This window comes from Fistularia commersonii, chromosome 1 (assembly GCF_037954325.1).
Source record: "Fistularia commersonii isolate RoL2024-O1a breed Wild chromosome 1, RoL_Fcom_v1.0, whole genome shotgun sequence".
NCBI classification, from domain to species: Eukaryota; Metazoa; Chordata; class Actinopteri; order Syngnathiformes; family Fistulariidae; genus Fistularia; species Fistularia commersonii.
The window spans coordinates 25700471-25717813 of NC_141284.1; the positions used below are offsets into that span (position 1 = coordinate 25700471).

The 17343-nt window shown below is 40.8% G+C and overlaps 2 protein-coding genes across 3 annotated transcripts; one reads left to right on the top strand and one right to left on the bottom strand.

The window, feature by feature from the left end:
- The first annotated feature begins 745 nt into the window (after positions 1-745).
- tmem62 (transmembrane protein 62) lies at positions 746-12680 on the top strand. Its single transcript, XM_086156722.1, has 13 exons — positions 746-1202; positions 1584-1695; positions 2849-2986; positions 3401-3446; positions 4103-4244; positions 4334-4458; positions 5763-5885; positions 5992-6147; positions 6392-6551; positions 6853-7051; positions 7895-7990; positions 9163-9281; positions 9472-12680. The coding sequence occupies exons 1-13, from the start codon at positions 1002-1004 to the stop codon at positions 9790-9792; spliced, it is 1938 nt and encodes a 645-aa protein (XP_086012848.1). The 5' UTR covers positions 746-1001; the 3' UTR covers positions 9793-12680.
- Positions 12681-13761: 1081 nt separating this feature from the next.
- ptgr2 (prostaglandin reductase 2) lies at positions 13762-17130 on the bottom strand. Of its 2 annotated transcripts, none has more exons than XM_086156735.1 (8): positions 16867-17130; positions 16648-16766; positions 16317-16508; positions 15761-15931; positions 14517-14726; positions 14214-14423; positions 14103-14142; positions 13762-14011 (listed from the first exon to the last, which is right to left on the bottom strand). In XM_086156735.1, exons 1-8 carry the CDS (start codon positions 16901-16903, stop codon positions 13947-13949), a joined length of 1044 nt encoding a protein of 347 aa, XP_086012861.1. In that variant the 5' UTR covers positions 16904-17130; the 3' UTR covers positions 13762-13946. The 2 variants fall into 2 exon arrangements, with proteins under 2 accessions (XP_086012861.1, XP_086012869.1); XM_086156743.1 differs by having other exon boundaries at positions 16860-17124.
- Between the last annotated feature and the right edge of the window lie 213 nt (positions 17131-17343).

The following is a 17343-nucleotide window of genomic DNA, read 5'->3' on the forward strand; positions in this document are numbered from 1 at the left end:
GGACCACTATATATATTGCTTTTTATTACCTTTACACTTTGTATAAACAAGTGTGTAGTGTGTTGCTTATGAAATCCACAAAGTGCAACAGAGAAAATTGAATTTTATTTATGTAATGAACACATTTTGAACATTTTGAGCTTTGGGCTTATGGTAGCGGAGCCTTGACCTGAGCTTTAAAACTAAATAAATTGGAACAAAAAAAATTGGAAAAAAATCAATAAACAATAAAAAGTAAATATTTGCAAAATATCTTCATAAATATTTATTTTACCTGGTTAATAGGACTGCTGATATACCGGCTGGTGGGTATGCCGGCTTCCGCAAGTTTGACGTTTATTTTGAGTATCGAAAAATAACAAACATAATTTTATTTTAATATTTCAAGATCACAATGATCTTCCAATATCGAACTAAAAATAAAAAAACGAACTAACACACATAAAATACACTTCAATTAAATACCGCATTGTAAGGATGAAAAGAGCTGCGGGTTGCCGACCCCTGGTCTATACTTTTTTAATAAAATTAAATTAAATAAAAACTGACCCCTCTGAATAAGACAATGGCATCTATTGTGAGATCCGGAATTCAGCACCAAAGTGAGACCTCTTTCTTTCCCCATCCTCGCATGTGATAGTAGTGACGTCATCGCCTCCAGCCGGCTGTCAGTGAGCGGTGTTGGTAGCTAACGTGTTGGCAGCTAGCTGCTAGCTTGCTAGCTAACTTCCCGAGGCACCTCCTCCGCCTCTGATGGCAGCTGATCGGAACCGTGAATGAAACCGGCCCCTAGATGCACCTCCCCCGGTCAGGATGGCAGCGACAGAAACGGTCTGAGTTATAGCTCGTAGTCATGTAGGAACCGTCCACCGGTCCGTTTTATGTGTAGTTAATATTCTTGTGGTTAGTGCCCCTTAGCTGTTTCGGCATCGGTAGCTTTAGCTTTTTCTGTCCGGGACAGACGGCGGCGGTTAGCCCCCCTCTCTCGCCACTACAGGAGGATGCTGAAGCTGTTCGGTGCACTTGTTCTCATCGGACTGGCCCTGGCGTACCTCACCTCCTGGGTGCTGGACAGCTATGACACGTCTTGGCATCCTAAACGAAGCGTTCAGCAACCGAATATCGGCGACGGAGACAGAACCAAGGAGGTTTCCCCACCATTTCCTGGTGGCGAGTTGAAAAATATCTTCTGGTTTATACAGGTGGGCTGATTATTCGTTGCTAGCTTGTGTGGCTCAGTTTGTGATGTCGCGGTACGTTTTTTTGGGGGGGCAAAATATCGGTGAATATATCGCTTTCATATCTCCCGAATGTTATTAATATTTGCTTGTAGGTTTTTCAATGGGATCCATTGTGACTGAGTGACAGAGCTCTGAATGAGTGAAAGGGGTCACTGACCACAGAAGTGTGTCATTGTCAGGTGAAAAGGTGGCTCAGCAACACAGCAACTTGTACTTTGTCCTCCCCTCCCCTTGTGTTCTACAATCCTGGCACTGCTGCTGAAAAAGGATGGACAGGAGCCACGGTCTGTGACAGTTTTAATCTTTGTTTGACCTCAATTCTATGTTTACATCTGATTCAAGGTGTCTGACATTCACATCAGCCGCTTTCACGACCCCAGACGCATCCCGGATTTTGAAAAGTTCTGCACAGACACCATTGAAGTCATAAAGCCGGCTCTGGTTCTTGCAACAGGTACGGCTTTTCCCCTCCGATTCTTTTCGAAATAAGCTTTAATAAACTTTATTCTACCTTTTCCCACGGTTCGAGACTGGGGTCAAGTATGTGCGCAGTAAGGCTGAGCCACGTCCTCACACGGGCTAGATGCTGCCCGCCTGCGATAATGTAAAAAGGATATTTTTATCGCTTATGTTGGGAATTTTGGTACTTCATTGATTCTGATCAGTTTTCTCTGAATCCGCCTTGAATCACGAAAAAACACTGGGATTTGAAACCCAAAATGAAACAAGAAAACTACTTAAAAAGCAGCAGTTAACCTTAGGAGTCATACATATTTGACATTACCGTATTTGTTAACTTATTAAAATATGAATTTCCAGTAGAAACAATTAATCTAAAGGTCGGATACATAATTTCTACGAGAACCAATAAACTATTTCTGATTCTGGATTTTCGATGCTGTTTCGCATGTTTTGAAGGCAAAGAGATTTTTGTCATTGTCACAAGAGGCTAAAAGGTCACAAGCTGCAAAAACAAGCGATCGGGATCAAAAGTGTCACGGCAGGCTGGAGGTTATTGCACAGCAGTTTAGTTGTTTTAACAATTTTTATTTTAGAGAACTTAACAATTTCTAATAACTTGACAATCAAAGTCAATCTGTTGTCTTTGTAATATTTTTCACTGTCAAAATAACATTACCATGTTCTTAAACGCAAAATAAAAAGGTTGTACATGGAAACAGTTCCGAGCTGATAAAAGAATTGAATACACCAGCAATGAAATATGAGAGAGATGCCTAAAATTAGTTATAGCAATATGCCACAGCTCAGGGATATCCAGCAAACTGACAGGAAAGGAAAAATATACTTATGTTGCTTTTGTTTGTTGCTTTGATTAGATAATAAGGTATGGGCTTGTAATTGAATTGTTCTAAGCTCTTCAATTAAGTCATCAAGTGTTACAATTCTATATTTATGTTGTTCACCTAGCATTCCATGGATTCTGATATCAATTATGTTTTTTTTTTTTTTCTGAGGAATGCCAGATGGACAGAAAGTGTTTGTTTTGTTTTAATTCTTGTACTTTGTTTGACAATTTTCAATGCATTTTAAAAAGATCGACTCTCGATTCCTCGCTGGTTCTCAGCCTCACCTTCTCCGCCCGACAGGTGACCTGACGGACGCGAAAACCGAGAGCAAGGTGGGCTCCCTGCAGCACGAGGTGGAGTGGCAGGCCTACCACAACATCCTTAAGAGGTCCCAGGTGATGGAGCGCACCAGGTGGATCGACATCCGCGGAAACCACGGTGAGAGCTGACAGCGCTCTCAAATCTTCTCGTTTTCTGGGTTTGCTTTATGATAATCTCCGGCTTCTAGCAAACGTCCTCTCCCCCTCTCACCGCTTCCCTCCTCTGTCGTCGGCTCGCCAGCTATTAGATATGAAACAAGATATCTCGGGGAGACCTTCTGGATGTGCAATTTCGCTAATAGCTATCCTGCCATTATCGATCCAAGTCGTTGATGCCAATCCACGGGTTAAATGGTTACAACGGACTCTGTTCGATATCCTGCGGCGATCGGAGGGAATCTGATTCCTGCATGAAATATGTCTCGTCCCACGGGAGTTTCTCCATTTTGACATTCTTGTCCTTTACTGGTGAACTAGTACATGTGAGATTGTGTGCCTCTCAGTCTCACTCTTGTTTCATTTTCTCTGACAGATGCCTTCAACATCATTTCACTGGACAGCATCAACAATTATTACCGGTTAGTATAAAATGGTCAATGCACCAAACATAACGCCGGCTTATTGCTGCAGCGTCTCAGCAGCCGGAATGTGTAGTGACTTCAATGCCTGTGAAACATGAGTAGTTGCGGATCTATTTATTGACAATAATTGAAGCCGTCTGAGCTTCCCAAGGCCCCAAAATAGCTGCAGAATCTACACGACCAGACGGACTCTCTTGTCTCCTGACACAGATGGCGGTTTATACCGTAGCGCTGATTGTTCTAATATTTCCCCGACATCGCTGTTGTCCTCGGCAACGGGGTCTGATTGACTGATCCAAAACACCCTCAGTCTGGTACTGGACAATATGGAGGAAAATGGCTATTTCAATATCCCGAACACTGAATTGGGGAATCGAATTTTCAGATTATTAATAATAGATTGAGTGTGCTCCACCCCAAGATGTGGAGTGATTTAATTCCACCGTGCACAAGGGCATAGATACAGGAAATCTGACGAGTGTAATTGAGCAGACTCTATGAACATATTGTACAGGTGTTTTTGTCTGGCATGTTCCGGTGCTTCCCGGTCTGTCCTTCTTTTTACTGTAAAAATTTGAAGGTTTTTCAAATTTTTTTTTTTCAAGGACATTTGTTGTTAATAAACTCAAAATATTACTCTCTCTTTTCTGTAGGAAGTATTCCGCTAATCAGAAAATCGGCTCCTTCCACTACGTTCATCAGACTCCCTTCGGCAACTATTCCTTTGTGTGCGCGGATGCCACTCTGACGCCGGGACCAAAGAGGCCGTACAATTTCTTCGGTATTCTAAACCAGGTGGGTTTTTTTTTTTCTCGTACCAGCAAATTAAAGTAATGGGATACGTGATCAAAAATTGTAACTTCACCCTCTTCCACCTCCGACAGACTCAAATGGACCTGCTGGACACGTTCAGAGCTGAGAGTCTGAAAAGCAACCAGTCGATCTGGTTCGGCCATTACACCACCTCCACTGTCGTCTCCCCTTTTCCGGGAGTTCGGGACATGATGAGGTGAGCGATGTCTGGATTTTTATCTTTATCAATTGAGCTGGGATTAACTTTTTATTTTTTCATACACAAGGATTTTATAAATATTCAATACCCTGATCAATTTCAGGTCAAAAGATTCGCGATCTCAGAATCTCAGAATGATGGTGACACAAATATTTATGTTCGCAGAGTCACATGATAGGGCCATTAATATAGTTGCCGGCTAACCTGACGTTACCAGTCATACTTGTTAAATGAGTTGAACCTTGAGCTATTGTTTGTGACAGTTCCACATCAGATGCTGTGAAAGATTAACTTTTTTTACTTGAAAAAAAACAAGTCATTATTTCCTGAGTATTTCAAATATCAAATGTCCTATCGTAATTTGAGAAACTTTTAACATTTCTTCCTTTCACCCTCACTCTTTCACTCATTCAATTCACTTGACAGTTCTCCTTGGGACATCACCACGAGTGAATGGCTGGTCATTTTGCTTTCAATATCAGTAAAGCATTACTTAAAAAAAGTCAGCCATTAGTGAATGGAAATAAGAAATCATACAGACATTAACATCACATAACTTAAAATACTTCTCAAAAAAGGACTGTAACAAAGTACTCGGAAATATAACGGAAAGTTGCAGAATTTCACATTTGAATTTCACAGGTGATTTTCGAAAAGGATTTAATGATTATAATTACTATTATATAATTATTTGAATTGTGTTTAATGGGAAATCAGTTACACTGATTAACAAAATCACTTCAACAAAAGTGGATTTAAACTACTGGTAATTATCAGTATACGCACTCTACTTTCCCCATCTAAATGATTATTGTAATATTAACGGATATTTAAAAAAAAAAAAAAAAGGCTTGTGAATTTTGTGAAATATCTTATTTTTTTCTATTTTGCGCAGCTCTACTTTATGGCTGTATACTGGAATAATGATTAAGGGACAGAGGCGTGCCGTGAATGAATTAGTGTGTGAAGCTATATCGAGCAGTGAGGTAGTAAAACACACATCAAGTTTTGCCAGAAAGGGGTCAGTGGTTCCAACAGTTCCGTATCCATGAAGCTTCTGTGTCATCAGTTTAATTTCCTCCTCATGTCTGAAGATGAGGATGTGGAGAGGAGCGGTTTAAGAGATAGCAGGCAATGTGTTAGACAGCCAGCCTCAGACAGACTCGCTGACACGGACAAAACAGAACAAACAAAAATAAAACAGGTTTCAGTTGTAAATGCTAACCAGTGCATCAGGTGTTGTCTACCGGTTCTGCGCACCTTTGTCATTTTTATATTTGGATTGCTCTCCGTGTGTTTAGATCTGCAGTGGCCTATTTGTGTGGCCACCTTCACACACTGGGCGGCCTCATGCCCATCCTCCATAGTCGCCATCCGCGAGGCACCCTGGAGTTGGAGCTCGGTGACTGGATGGACAACCGCAGGTAAGATACAGCCGGATTATAGTTGTTTCTTTACATTATTTTTTATTACCCTTGTTTCTGCTATCAAGCCAACCTTTAAGTGTATTTCCCTTTCGTCTTTATTCAGGTACCGGGTTCTTGCCTTCGACCACGACCTGCTCAGCTTCTCCGACTTAAAGTTCGAGCAGTGGCCCGTCGTCCTCATCACCAACCCCAAGGACGCACAGTACCTGCATCCCGGGGTCGAGCCTCTGGGTCGCATACAGAGATCCACACACATCAGGTTTGTGTTGACCCAAATTCCCTGGCCTGGCTTCTCTGTACATTGCGAGTGTATTTTTATACATCAGCTGCCCTTTGAGACTTGCTCAAAATTGAAAAAGAAGAAGCGATTTGTTTGCACTGTTGCGGGTGACATTATCGCATCTTTGCTTATATCGACTCCTACTGTAATCCTGCGTCGGGTCATCACATTGTCTTATTTGAATTATCAGCTAAACAGCATTTTTTTACTCGCTTCCTAACAGGATCTTAGCTTTCTCAGAGGCCGAAATCACTGCTGTGCACGTGAGCGTTGACGGGGAACCTTTGGGGAAGGGCCTCTGCGCAGGAGGCCCACTGTATGTCCTGCTATGGCATCCGTCCCGATATCTCACAGGGCTGCACACTATCAGAGTAAAAGTGGAGGTTGGTGCGAGCCTTTCATTGTCTTTCACTAGAGGGGAATCAGCTAAATATTTCTTTAAGACTCAATGAAGACACTCATTTTGATTTCTCAAGCAGATATTTGAACCAGTCGTTGCATAAGATGTGCTGCTGTTTGGAAGCGCTGCTCACTATTGATTGCTTTCCTAGCAAATTCTTAATTTGAATTAGCTCTTTTTAAATTGAGGAGATAAAGCCCTGGCTGTCTTTCTTATACTGTGTGTGTGTGTGTGTGTGTGTGTGTGTGTGTGTGTGTGTGTGTGTGTATTTGTGTGTGAGTCAGGACTCAGCAGGCCGGTCCAGTGTGCGAGAGCAGCACTTTACTCTGGAGGACAATCTGACGCCAAGCTTTGGTTTCGTGCAGTCCTTCATCCTCCTCACAGACCACTACATCCTGGGCCGAGTGGCGTTCATCTTTATCACTCTGGTGAACGTGGTCGTGCTGCTGGCCTTCAGGATCATGCACATGCCCACTGGAAGGGGTGAGCACATACTGACATCCCGCTACATGCTATGGATAGAGACCTCTTGCACTCACTGCAGCCGGTTTAGATTACATCTTAAATTATTTGTTATTTACAGTTCACTTACCTTGAGGGATTTTTCAGCACCTTTACTTACCGGTCATCAAAACGTGTATTGCTTTGATTTAGGGATAAAAAAAGTCTGGTTGTTTGCACCATAACGCACAGCCTGTGGGGGTTAAACTCCAGTAAAGTAATAGAAACTGCAATATAATGATAAAAGCGTTGGAATATATATAATCTGAGTCAGAATCGTGGACTAGACCTTTCAAATCAATCATCCCCATGGCATTTCTTCCTAGTTTTTGGATGCTGTCCCCTCCACTCTCTTGTCAGTTTTGTAGTAATCCGTGTTTTACAGATTTTTACAGGTCACGATGGAAACCCCTGCTTCAGCTGTTTCTTTTCCCCCTGCGATATTTAATCTGAGCCGCAGAAACAATGGCCATCTTGTTGTGTAAACATATCTGATGGCAGAAAAGCACTCTGTGCTTAATTCGTCAATGACTTCGGGATATAAAAGTCGTCCAATATTTATACTTTTAATGCAAAGCCACTCGCAAACGCTCCCTTCGGTCCCAGCGGTCATTACAGCTCTCTGAGCTGTTTCTAAGAGTTCTTGCCTTCTAACACCCACGCTCTTCTTCATCAAGTCGATGCCTCACTCACCATCTCAAAACCCCTTGGTCTACTTTCAAAAATGCCATTAAAGAAATTAAAATGTTCAGGGGCTCTACCTTAAATTGTTTAGCAATGGCGCCAAGGCCAAAGTGATTTTGTTCATCCCCCTGTGATCAACAGGACTGTTCTCACAAGCATGCGTGTCGCTTCACCTGGTCAGTAAAACGGACACCTTCTTCTACTGTCTGCTGCTCTTCAACCTGTGTACGGCCTTAGGTGGGTGTTTTGCCTTCACCTCATCTGAGCTTTTACGTTAACGGAAGATCTGTGTCCCGTGGATTTGCAAATACGCTGTGAGATTTTGTTGCTGCTTTTGTTATCCGTGTCATTTAGAAACTGTATTAAGTATTTAGTACAACCAGTTAAGGCAGACCTGGGTATTTCACAACTGGCCCGTTTTTGCTTTTTTATCTGGCCCGCCAAACAATTTTCTTTGAATATTTTAACAAGTATTTTCAATCAATATTGAATTTGGAAACACCTTATTTTTTCCTTTTGTTTGATTTCATATGGATGATTACGTTCAAAATGATGTCAGTGCATAGGGATTTTAAAGTTGAAATAAAATGCCAAAAAATTCAAATATTTAAATTGCAATTTTCATTTTGTTCAATTTACATGATACCTAGTTAGCCCGTGCATAAAAATTAAAAATGAAATGTGGCCCGCCAGCCAAAATAATTGCCCACCCCTGAGTTAAGGTGTCATTCTGCTCCTTAAAAAACAATTTAACTAACAATATCTTTGCCCTTCATGAGCAACTTTCAATTTCCCTCCTTCTTGCACTGCGGTCCGTCTGTGGCTCTCTTTTTGGTTTAAAATAATAAACATTAGTACAATCGGTGAAGTCAACAGTCAGGGTCTGAGAGCAACAGTAAATACTTGCTTCTCCTTTGTCCCTCTGTTTCTCTTGGACCTGATGCTCCCAAGCATGAGAGTATAACTCGCCCTGTCAGCACGCAGCAGGTTCCACTTCATTTCGCTTCTGTCCATTGTGGTTTCTTAAAGGAAGTCAGGGCTGCAATTTTTTCCTTATCGACGGCGACTCTTAAACACAATGTTTCAGCGTTATGACCACTGAAGGGAAAAAGGCACATTGTTGCAAGCGAAGATGAAAACATCCATTTTTTTTGAGAATTACAAAAATGGAGCTTCGAGATTAATCGAAGAGTTTGCGGTAGAAAATTGAAACGGAAAGGCTAATTCAAGACAAAACAAATTCTGAGTAATATAATAAATGTAAACGCTGCCTTCTTGACATCTGTCAAAAGCACGTCTTCATTTTGTGATTTCGTAGAAGTTTTTTTTTTTTTTCTTTTCTGTGGTTTCATTTGAAGATCACACCGTTTCTTCTCAATTCCTGCATATGTGACCGTGTCTCTCCTCAGGCCCCTGGTTCATCGGGGACCTGATAGACGGCCACAGCGGCGTTTGCTTCGCCTTTGGGGTTTTCATTGATGGACACTTCCTGGAGGGCAGCCTTACTTATGTAGTTGGAGTTGTTCAAGTAAGAAAAGTACTTTTTTTATGCTCAATATGTTTACATCAAGATAGATAATATTTGAATTCATTTTATGGAGCTTGGATGCCACTGGATGTGCTAACAAGTGTATCCGAGAAATATTAATACTTATTTTAACCTGCTTCGGAGCGGACCCATCAAATCAAACACATTCTTCTCACCTTATCTCTGCTAGATGCTATTCTTCAACATGCCCCTTACCTTTTACCTCTGCTGGAGTCTTCACCACCGTTCCCGCGGCAGCGGCTTCCGATCCCACTTCCTGCGGCCGGGCTGCCGCTGGCGAACTCTGGCAGTCCACGTCTTGATGCTGCTGCTGCTCACCTGGCAGGCCCACTCTTGCTACTTCCTCCTGGAGACCTACGGCCCCATGGCCTTCTTCCTGTCTCCCGTCCGCACGTGGGCGCTGGGGCTCGGCATGCTGCTGGTGTACCGCGCCTGGACAGGCCCCGCCCCTCTCAGCCGCGACAACAGCAAGAGCGCCTCTCCCTCTTGACAGTAATTGCACTGTACCTCCACAATCCCCTCAAGCCTGACTCAGATATATTTTGCCGTCTCTGTCCACCCTGAAAGCCTCAACTCTCTCCTCTCAGCAGCCTCTTTTCTCTTCTCGTCCTTTCAAAGCCACCTCACATTGAATCATTCAGTATCCTATTTCTAGATAGTATTGTTTACTTAATATGCATGTTATCGTAAAGCACCAATGAGCACTTCTCTGGCCATATTCATTGCAATGTGTACAGTGTACAAAAAAAAAAAAAAAAACTAACTTGGATAGACAGGAAACGTGGAATAGTCTATCTGAGCTATATGAAGACCAGTCCAGTGTATTCTGCAGTTGACAGTAAATAAGAGCTGTACTCTGCTGTGGTTTAAGCTGACTTGTTTACTTGAGCTTTAGCACTTTTTTTTGGAAGTGTTGCCTTGGTTGAGTGCCACTTCACCACTGCCAAAGGATGAAGAAGAAAGAGCCCACCTTTCATTCCTCTCTGAAAAAAAAAAAGACGAAAAAAGAGAAAAAAAAAAACGTTGTCATTTTACTGATGAAGGCTGTATGTGCCAAAAACAAACAAAAAAAAATCCTCGTGTCAACACGCGTGTGAACAAACAGTCGTGAGCAACTCGTTTTGTACAAAGCTTTCCCTTTGGTAGTAACAGCAGTTCCAGGTGGAAAATGTCAGGTAATTCAACATAGACGATCATATAATCACGTTTTATGCTAAACCTATAAATCAGTCAAATACTGTTGTTGTGCAGTGTACCAGTAGTTAATCCCCAAATGTGTTTTTTTTTTAAATTTTTTTGTAAGATCAATTTTACTGCACACAACTGCCGCTAAAACCAGGGATGCACCGATTTTGGAATCCTGAGCTTCATACTTAAAAATATAACTGATGTTTATCTTATTTTCTCGTTCTGTTTGACTCACCATTTACTCCCCCTTATGAGCCAATGAAAAATGAAGTGAAGGGGTAGAAAAAAAAAAAGACATTTGATTTTGATCCCCGGTATCTTTTCGATCTATCAATTACTTTCCGTTACACTGAGACCAATCACAGACCACTGCTGTCAGGGAGTGTCATTTAATTTTACCGCCCAAACATCATCGGATCCCGACATCTCGCCGATCTATCGGTGCATCCCCGATTTTATCCCCGATTTTCATCGGAACCTTAATTTTACAGCTCGCGTGCCAGTTTTTCCACCCAAACACAGAGAAGCGGCCTGACTTTTAATGCTCCTTCAGACGTGACAGTAGGAAGCGGCTGTTCGTTTCTCAGGAATGTGAGCACTTGAACATTAGGCTGGTCCCAGTAGTGTTTCAGGACTATGTTTTTTTATATTTCGCAGTAGCTCAGTGATTTAAAACAAAGATAAAAAAAAAAATGACGCGTGTGATGGTATTTAAAAAAGAAAAACAAAAAAAAAAAACAAAAGTGAATGTGTTATAGCTGTGGTGAAATTACATGAACCGGTAACATGCTATCTTCATTTATCCATTCAGATTGTATTATTATTTTATTTTATTCCTCTCATGTTGTATATCTGCACTGAAATTGGAAATTCCTCCCGATAGCTAGAAATAATCTAGGATGGGAACGGGTTGAAATGATTTTAATGATAGTAATCATACTATGAATTCTGGCTATCTGTGTTATTCCTTCATTAAGTCCATTAATCATTACTGATTACGTTTCTGTTCAGGAAAGGTGGGACTTTGTGTCAATGCAACAATGTAAAAAGGTTGTTTTGGGGATGTTCGTTTTCCTTGGTCCCAGAAGGAAAATTTTGAAAATAACTATTCTGTAATTTCTAAAGGTAGTACTTACCTGGCAGGATGATGATATCCGATCGACTGCGCATGGTGGACGGATGTACATCGAATCTCTTGTCTTGCCGTTGATTTTAGTAAACGGGTAATCCGCTCCCAAAATTTAGTATGTTGCTTTATTATCTGATACTGAACACAAACTGTCGAAAGGCTGAAGTGACCAAGGCGTATAAATTATCCGCTACTGTAAGATGGAAAACATTTTAAAATGTACTGTAGAAATTGGCAAACATTGACAAAATTTACCGATAAACACCGACAGATCTTCTAACGTCCTCAAGTGGAACTTTTCCTTGACTCCCACCCCAAAACAGTGATCAGCGCTCTGTGTTTGAAGCTACTTTGTTGGTGTCGCCCGTGAAATCGTACGTTAGTGTTGTTCAAACGAAGTTTATTCCTTTCGTTGTGACAACTGTCAAGAAAAGTCAACCGTGTCTTGAATCCTTTCCAGTCAGAGGATGCTGGTGCCTGCATTCCTAAATGAAAGATAACTGATCTAACCACTAGATAAATAGGGGGAATACCATAGTAATGATTTTTTTGTTTCAAGTGTTATTGTTGACTCATCCTCAGTGTGAGAGCAGAGTAACTGTGTCAGTGAGTAGTTTTCAAGAAGACGACACTATTCCATTGTAATGTTTGTGATCTCGCTGCCAATGACTTTTTAAGAGATGCTCCTTTCTGCTTGGAAATGTTTTTTTCAAACAGTGTCAGGGTCCAACCAAGTTTCGAATTCTTGCAGAAGGGGTCCCTTTCGACCATACGTCACTCCTCTCCCTTGTGTTGCTGCCCGCCCACAAGGGGGCAGTACTGATCTGATTCATGCATCTCGACTATATTTTCACTTTCACTTTCAAATTAAGCATGATTCTTTTTTTCCTTTTGCAGTAAAGCTCCAAATTAATATATGAATGAGACATGTTTTATGGTTCATTGATACTCACTAATTATGGTTAAATATACATATGATTATGAGTGTCCTGTGCTGTTCACTGATTTGACTGTTCTCGATAAGAGGGAAAAAAAAAAAAACAAGAAAGGAGGAAACGCAACCGATGTCGCTGGTGTTCACTTATTCTGCATCCCCACTGATGTTTAAATGCTAAGTACACATGACTGAACACTGAGGATTTTTATGCCTGCCACATTTTCTCATGACAAAAATTAAAAGGCCACATTTTTTTATTAATGGTTTATAGTGCTGTGGATTAAAATGTTCATTACGGAAAATTAAAAAACTTTGTGTTCGTACATCATTTTCATGTTACGCAGTAATAAAAAAATCAACATGGAGAAAGAACCAATAACGATGGGACGTCAAAAATATTGTCTGTTCGGTGCATAAAGAGTGATTTCTTTCATTGAAATGAAGAATGTTCATTCATTATCAATAACACTACACTTATCTAGGATAAGGAGTCGATCCCAGCTGTTATTGGCCAAGAGGCAGGGTACACCCTGGCCCCAGTCACCGATCAATCAATGAACAACAAATAGAGACATGCAAGCGAGTACTCTGTTATTCACGTGACAGGGCAATTTTGGGGTCTCCAATGAACTCACTGCATGTTTTTTGATTGTGGGAGGAAACCAAACACGCTGGAGGAAACTTAGGACACGCAAACTCCACACAGAAAGGTCCTCTGTTGGAATTTAGCTAAGGACCTTCTTGCTGTGGGGCAGAAGCGGTAACCACTGTGTCTAAAGGCTAACCACTAAGCCTCTAGGAAAGGTGGTAAAACAGCAGCGCAGGTATCTTTAGCTTTCCTTAATTATTGTCTCACTGTTAGTTGTTTTATTTTTTCAAACGGCTCAACACATGCAATAGCCGATCAACTTCACCAGCTGTGATCTTTCCCATTTAACGTCGACTTTGGAACAAAACATTGGTTCAACAAAACAAATATTAAAGTAACGATTATTTCAAGGTTTACAAGATGGTATATGTAGATGTAACAGTATGAAAATAACTTTTTCGACAGTGATTTAAAATGTTTGAGTGCTATGTGGGAACAAAATGAGCAGAAAAATAAAAACCTCAGCAGTAATAAAATGCTTTACAGCAATGCTCCACTTAGGTTTGTGGTAGTACCAATTTGAAAACATTAAAATCACAACTAAAAATGTATATAGCGCTTCTAAAATATTCTTTACTTTTTATTTAATTGTCATTTATAAGTACAATGTATTTTCATTTACAGATCAATGATGCAATCAGTTCGTGTAACCATTATAAAACCTTGGCACGGTTTATTTAAATGTGATGGAAGTTGATTTCCCAAGAGTCAGGCAGTAGCTGGAGGCTGCCAGGCCTTTCTTCATTCTGATATCTTTATAATTTGCTTGCCAATGTTGCCGCCTTTCATCATAGAGCAAAATGCCACTGCAAAAAAAAAAAAAAAAAAAGAAAAGAAGATGACCCCTGCCAAGTTCAAAGAAAGACAAATATATGAGAAAAAACAGAAATCGTGTACCTCCCATATTTGCGATGCCCTCCGTAACTGTTTCCAGCACCTGTGGATTAGAAGGAAAATTACAAATAATGCGGGTCATAGATCTGACTCACAACATGTCCTCGTCCTCACCTTAATTCGGCCTGATGTCACCAGCTGGCTAAGCTCCGCGAGGGCAGCGTCGGCCCTGTTCATGTAGTCCAGCACCATGAATCGATCCCGCGTGATGTGCTTGCGCTCCAGATGTTCCTTTGTTTCTGCGCCCAACGGTGGAGGATACGGAACATCCTTGTTATACTGAGAGATCTGTCCGCACAGGATGACGTGACCGTCCCTGTTCATCTGTGGGGGTGAGAGAGGTCACTGTGTCGGATTGAGGTCGCGGTAAAAGATAGGCTTTTTGGATTATTGCTTGAAAAGACGCAAACCAGTTACCTGGGCTATGACGGCGTCACTGACGGCTCCACCCACGTTGTCGAAGTAAACGTCGATGCCGTTCGGGCAGCATTCCTGCAGCCTTTTTGGGAGGTCCCCTTGGCGATAGTTGATGGCGGCAGAGAAGCCCAACTCTTTCACCAAAGCTGCGCATTTCTCTTCCGAACCACAGATGCCGACCACCTTTGTGCAGCCATCGAGGCGTCCAATCTGTGTAAAAGAAAATAAATGTAAATGCAAGGTGAAACATGAAAACATTTCCTCTTATGTCTAATTTTTGTTAGGCAATAGCCAGTGTTAAAGGTGTGCCTTATGAGCGAACTACAAAACATGGAGCTTCCATCGGCTTTTAGGAACAGAAGTCTTATCTTAACTTGCTTATTTTAATTGTTTGATTTGGTTGAGATTTAGACCGTTTATTCAAAATGGCTTTTTGGGAGATTTCAGTTTAGTTAGTTTAGTAAATTTTAGACAATCCTCACTGAATTTAAAGGTAATTTCTAACAAATTTGAATTGATATCTGCAACGTAAAACAAATACAAAATAATATTTTATCATAAGTTTGGTTAAGTAAGCCAGTGAACTTGCTTATTTTAATTGTTTGATTTGGTTGAGATTTGGATCATTTATTCAAATTGTTTTTTTGGGAGATTTCAATTTAATTAATTTAGTAAATTTTAGACAATCTTCACTAAACTTAAAGGTAATTTCTAACAAATTTGAATTGATATTTGCAATGTAAAACAAATACAAAATAATAGTTTATCATAAATTTGGTTAAATAATCCAATGAACTTGCTTATTTTAATTGTTTGATTTGGTTGAGATTTGGATCATTTATTCAAAATGTTTTTTTTCGGAGATTTCAGTTTAGTTAGGTTAGTAAATTTTAGACAGTCCTTACTAAACTTAAAGGTAATTTCTAACAAATTTGAATTGATATCTGCAATGTATAACAAATACAAAATAATATTTTTTCACAAGTTTTGTTAAATAATCAAATGAATTTGCAAAGAGACCTATCAGTCTACTGGAAAAAATAAAAAATAAAAACGTTATTCAACAGTGATATTTATATATTTCAATTCTTTGTCTATTTGGAAAGAAAATTATGACCAAAATAACCTGCTTTCTTTAAGTTTCCATTTTTTTAACGCCAGTCACCTCTGCATCCCCTCATCAGGGACATCGGCACTATGACGGCAGCAGTTTCCCAACCTTACTGGCAGTAAACGGGGTTCACCTGTCCGGCGATGGAACCACAGGCCCCAGCAGCACCGCTGACCACCAGAGTCTGATCACCCCCTTTGGACACATGACCTTTCTCCCTCATGGCCAGCAGCGACGTGAGGCCTGGCATACCAACTGCACCTAAAAAGTAGGACAAGTGCCCTTCAACCAACAGCGGATCCACCTGGGACAAACAGAGGATTATACTGATTACTGTAATACTGTTATTATATTGGTTAAAATGAAGCGTTCCCTCTTGTGTAAGATCGTAGCAAGATTATCCACCATAGGTATATACATATATCAAGCATCTTCTAAAGTATCAAAAATGTGATACAATAATGTTATTATATGCAAAGACAGATGAAGGCTAGGCAAAAACTATGTTAAAAGTGCGACTTAAATAAATGCTTAGTAAAAATGAATCCTTGTAATGCTACAAACACTCATCTTAGTAGTATGTATGCAATGCTTGCGAACATCCTGTGATTCATATCGATCTCAAAAACTGGGAGTTCTGATAACTGTGTTAAGAAATTTTGCTCGCATCCTGCAGCTGTGGGTCACACCTTCTGCAGGACGCTCCCTTTCATGACGGCGTGGGTCTGCCAAGGCCAGGTAAAAGACGTAACCACGTCCCTTTTGCTAAAAGCACTGCAGTGGCTGGATTCTACCACGCCGACACCACCGCCATCCACAAGCTGGCCCAGCTTCCAGGGGGTCAGGTACTCGGCACCGGTGGTCTCGTTCATCCGGCATCGCTGAAAAACACGTTGCAATGATGGGAGGAAGTAAAAATGAAAATTTTGCACGTGGTTGTTCTATTAACATGAACTTTATTTGAAAATAATCTAATGGATGTCACAAACTGCAAGGGAGGGCAGTATGTGAATGCTCTACCATGTAAGGGTCAACTGAGAGGTAAAGCGTCCGAACGAAAACCTCTCCGTCATTCAGGTCATGCGTTAAAGTGGCCTCTTCCAGGCGGAAGTTTTCTGGAACCGGAACGCCTTCTGAACCTTGATAGACAATCACGGCGACGTAACAACGTGTCACACAAAAATAAAGATAGTTCGAAAAATAATAAGATAGACTGTTTAAGTTTAGCCTACCGCCTACCGGGACGAGAGTTGAGAACGACTCTTTGCACCAACATACTTGGAAGACACCGTTAGCTTAGACGGATCGATAGACTATTTTGCTGCAAATGGTTAGTGTGAAATGCGTAAATAACAGAATGAATGAAAAGAAAAGTATATGCGGGGTCTGTAAAGTGATATCAGTGCGGTATAACGGTTGTTATTAGGAAATCGTACTCAAAAGACGCCGTATTTACATCAACATGCACCGCCGTGCCGTCGGGTTTGTTAGCATAGTCCACTCTACATAAATTGAGATGATTCCCTGTAATCAACTTCCGCTTTCGTTTAATTCCTACACTTGTCATTCTCAAAGTAGTTTCGCGATCATTTGTTATGATTCAATGGCATACTCGTCGAATCGGCAAGTAACAAATGACTGTGAGTGACATTGAAGCGTTATAAAAGAAGACTGAAATAAAAAAAGTGCGAATACAAAAACAATATTCCAGTGTAG

Excerpts from the sequence above, each read along its gene's own strand:
- ptgr2 (XM_086156735.1), bottom strand. The coding sequence starts at position 16,903 with ATGTTGGTGCAAAGAGTCGTTCTCAACTCTCGTCCCG. Across the intron at positions 16,509-16,647 it reads TCTCAGTTGACCCTTACATG|CGATGCCGGATGAACGAGAC; the intron begins GTAGAGCATTCA and ends CGTGTTTTTCAG. Across the intron at positions 14,143-14,213 it reads TGACATCAGGCCGAATTAAG|GTGCTGGAAACAGTTACGGA; the intron begins GTGAGGACGAGG and ends TCTAATCCACAG.
- tmem62 (XM_086156722.1), top strand. The coding sequence starts at position 1,002 with ATGCTGAAGCTGTTCGGTGCACTTGTTCTCATCGGACTGGCCCTGGCG. Across the intron at positions 4,245-4,333 it reads TCTTCGGTATTCTAAACCAG|ACTCAAATGGACCTGCTGGA; the intron begins GTGGGTTTTTTT and ends CACCTCCGACAG. Across the intron at positions 9,282-9,471 it reads ATGTAGTTGGAGTTGTTCAA|ATGCTATTCTTCAACATGCC; the intron begins GTAAGAAAAGTA and ends TATCTCTGCTAG.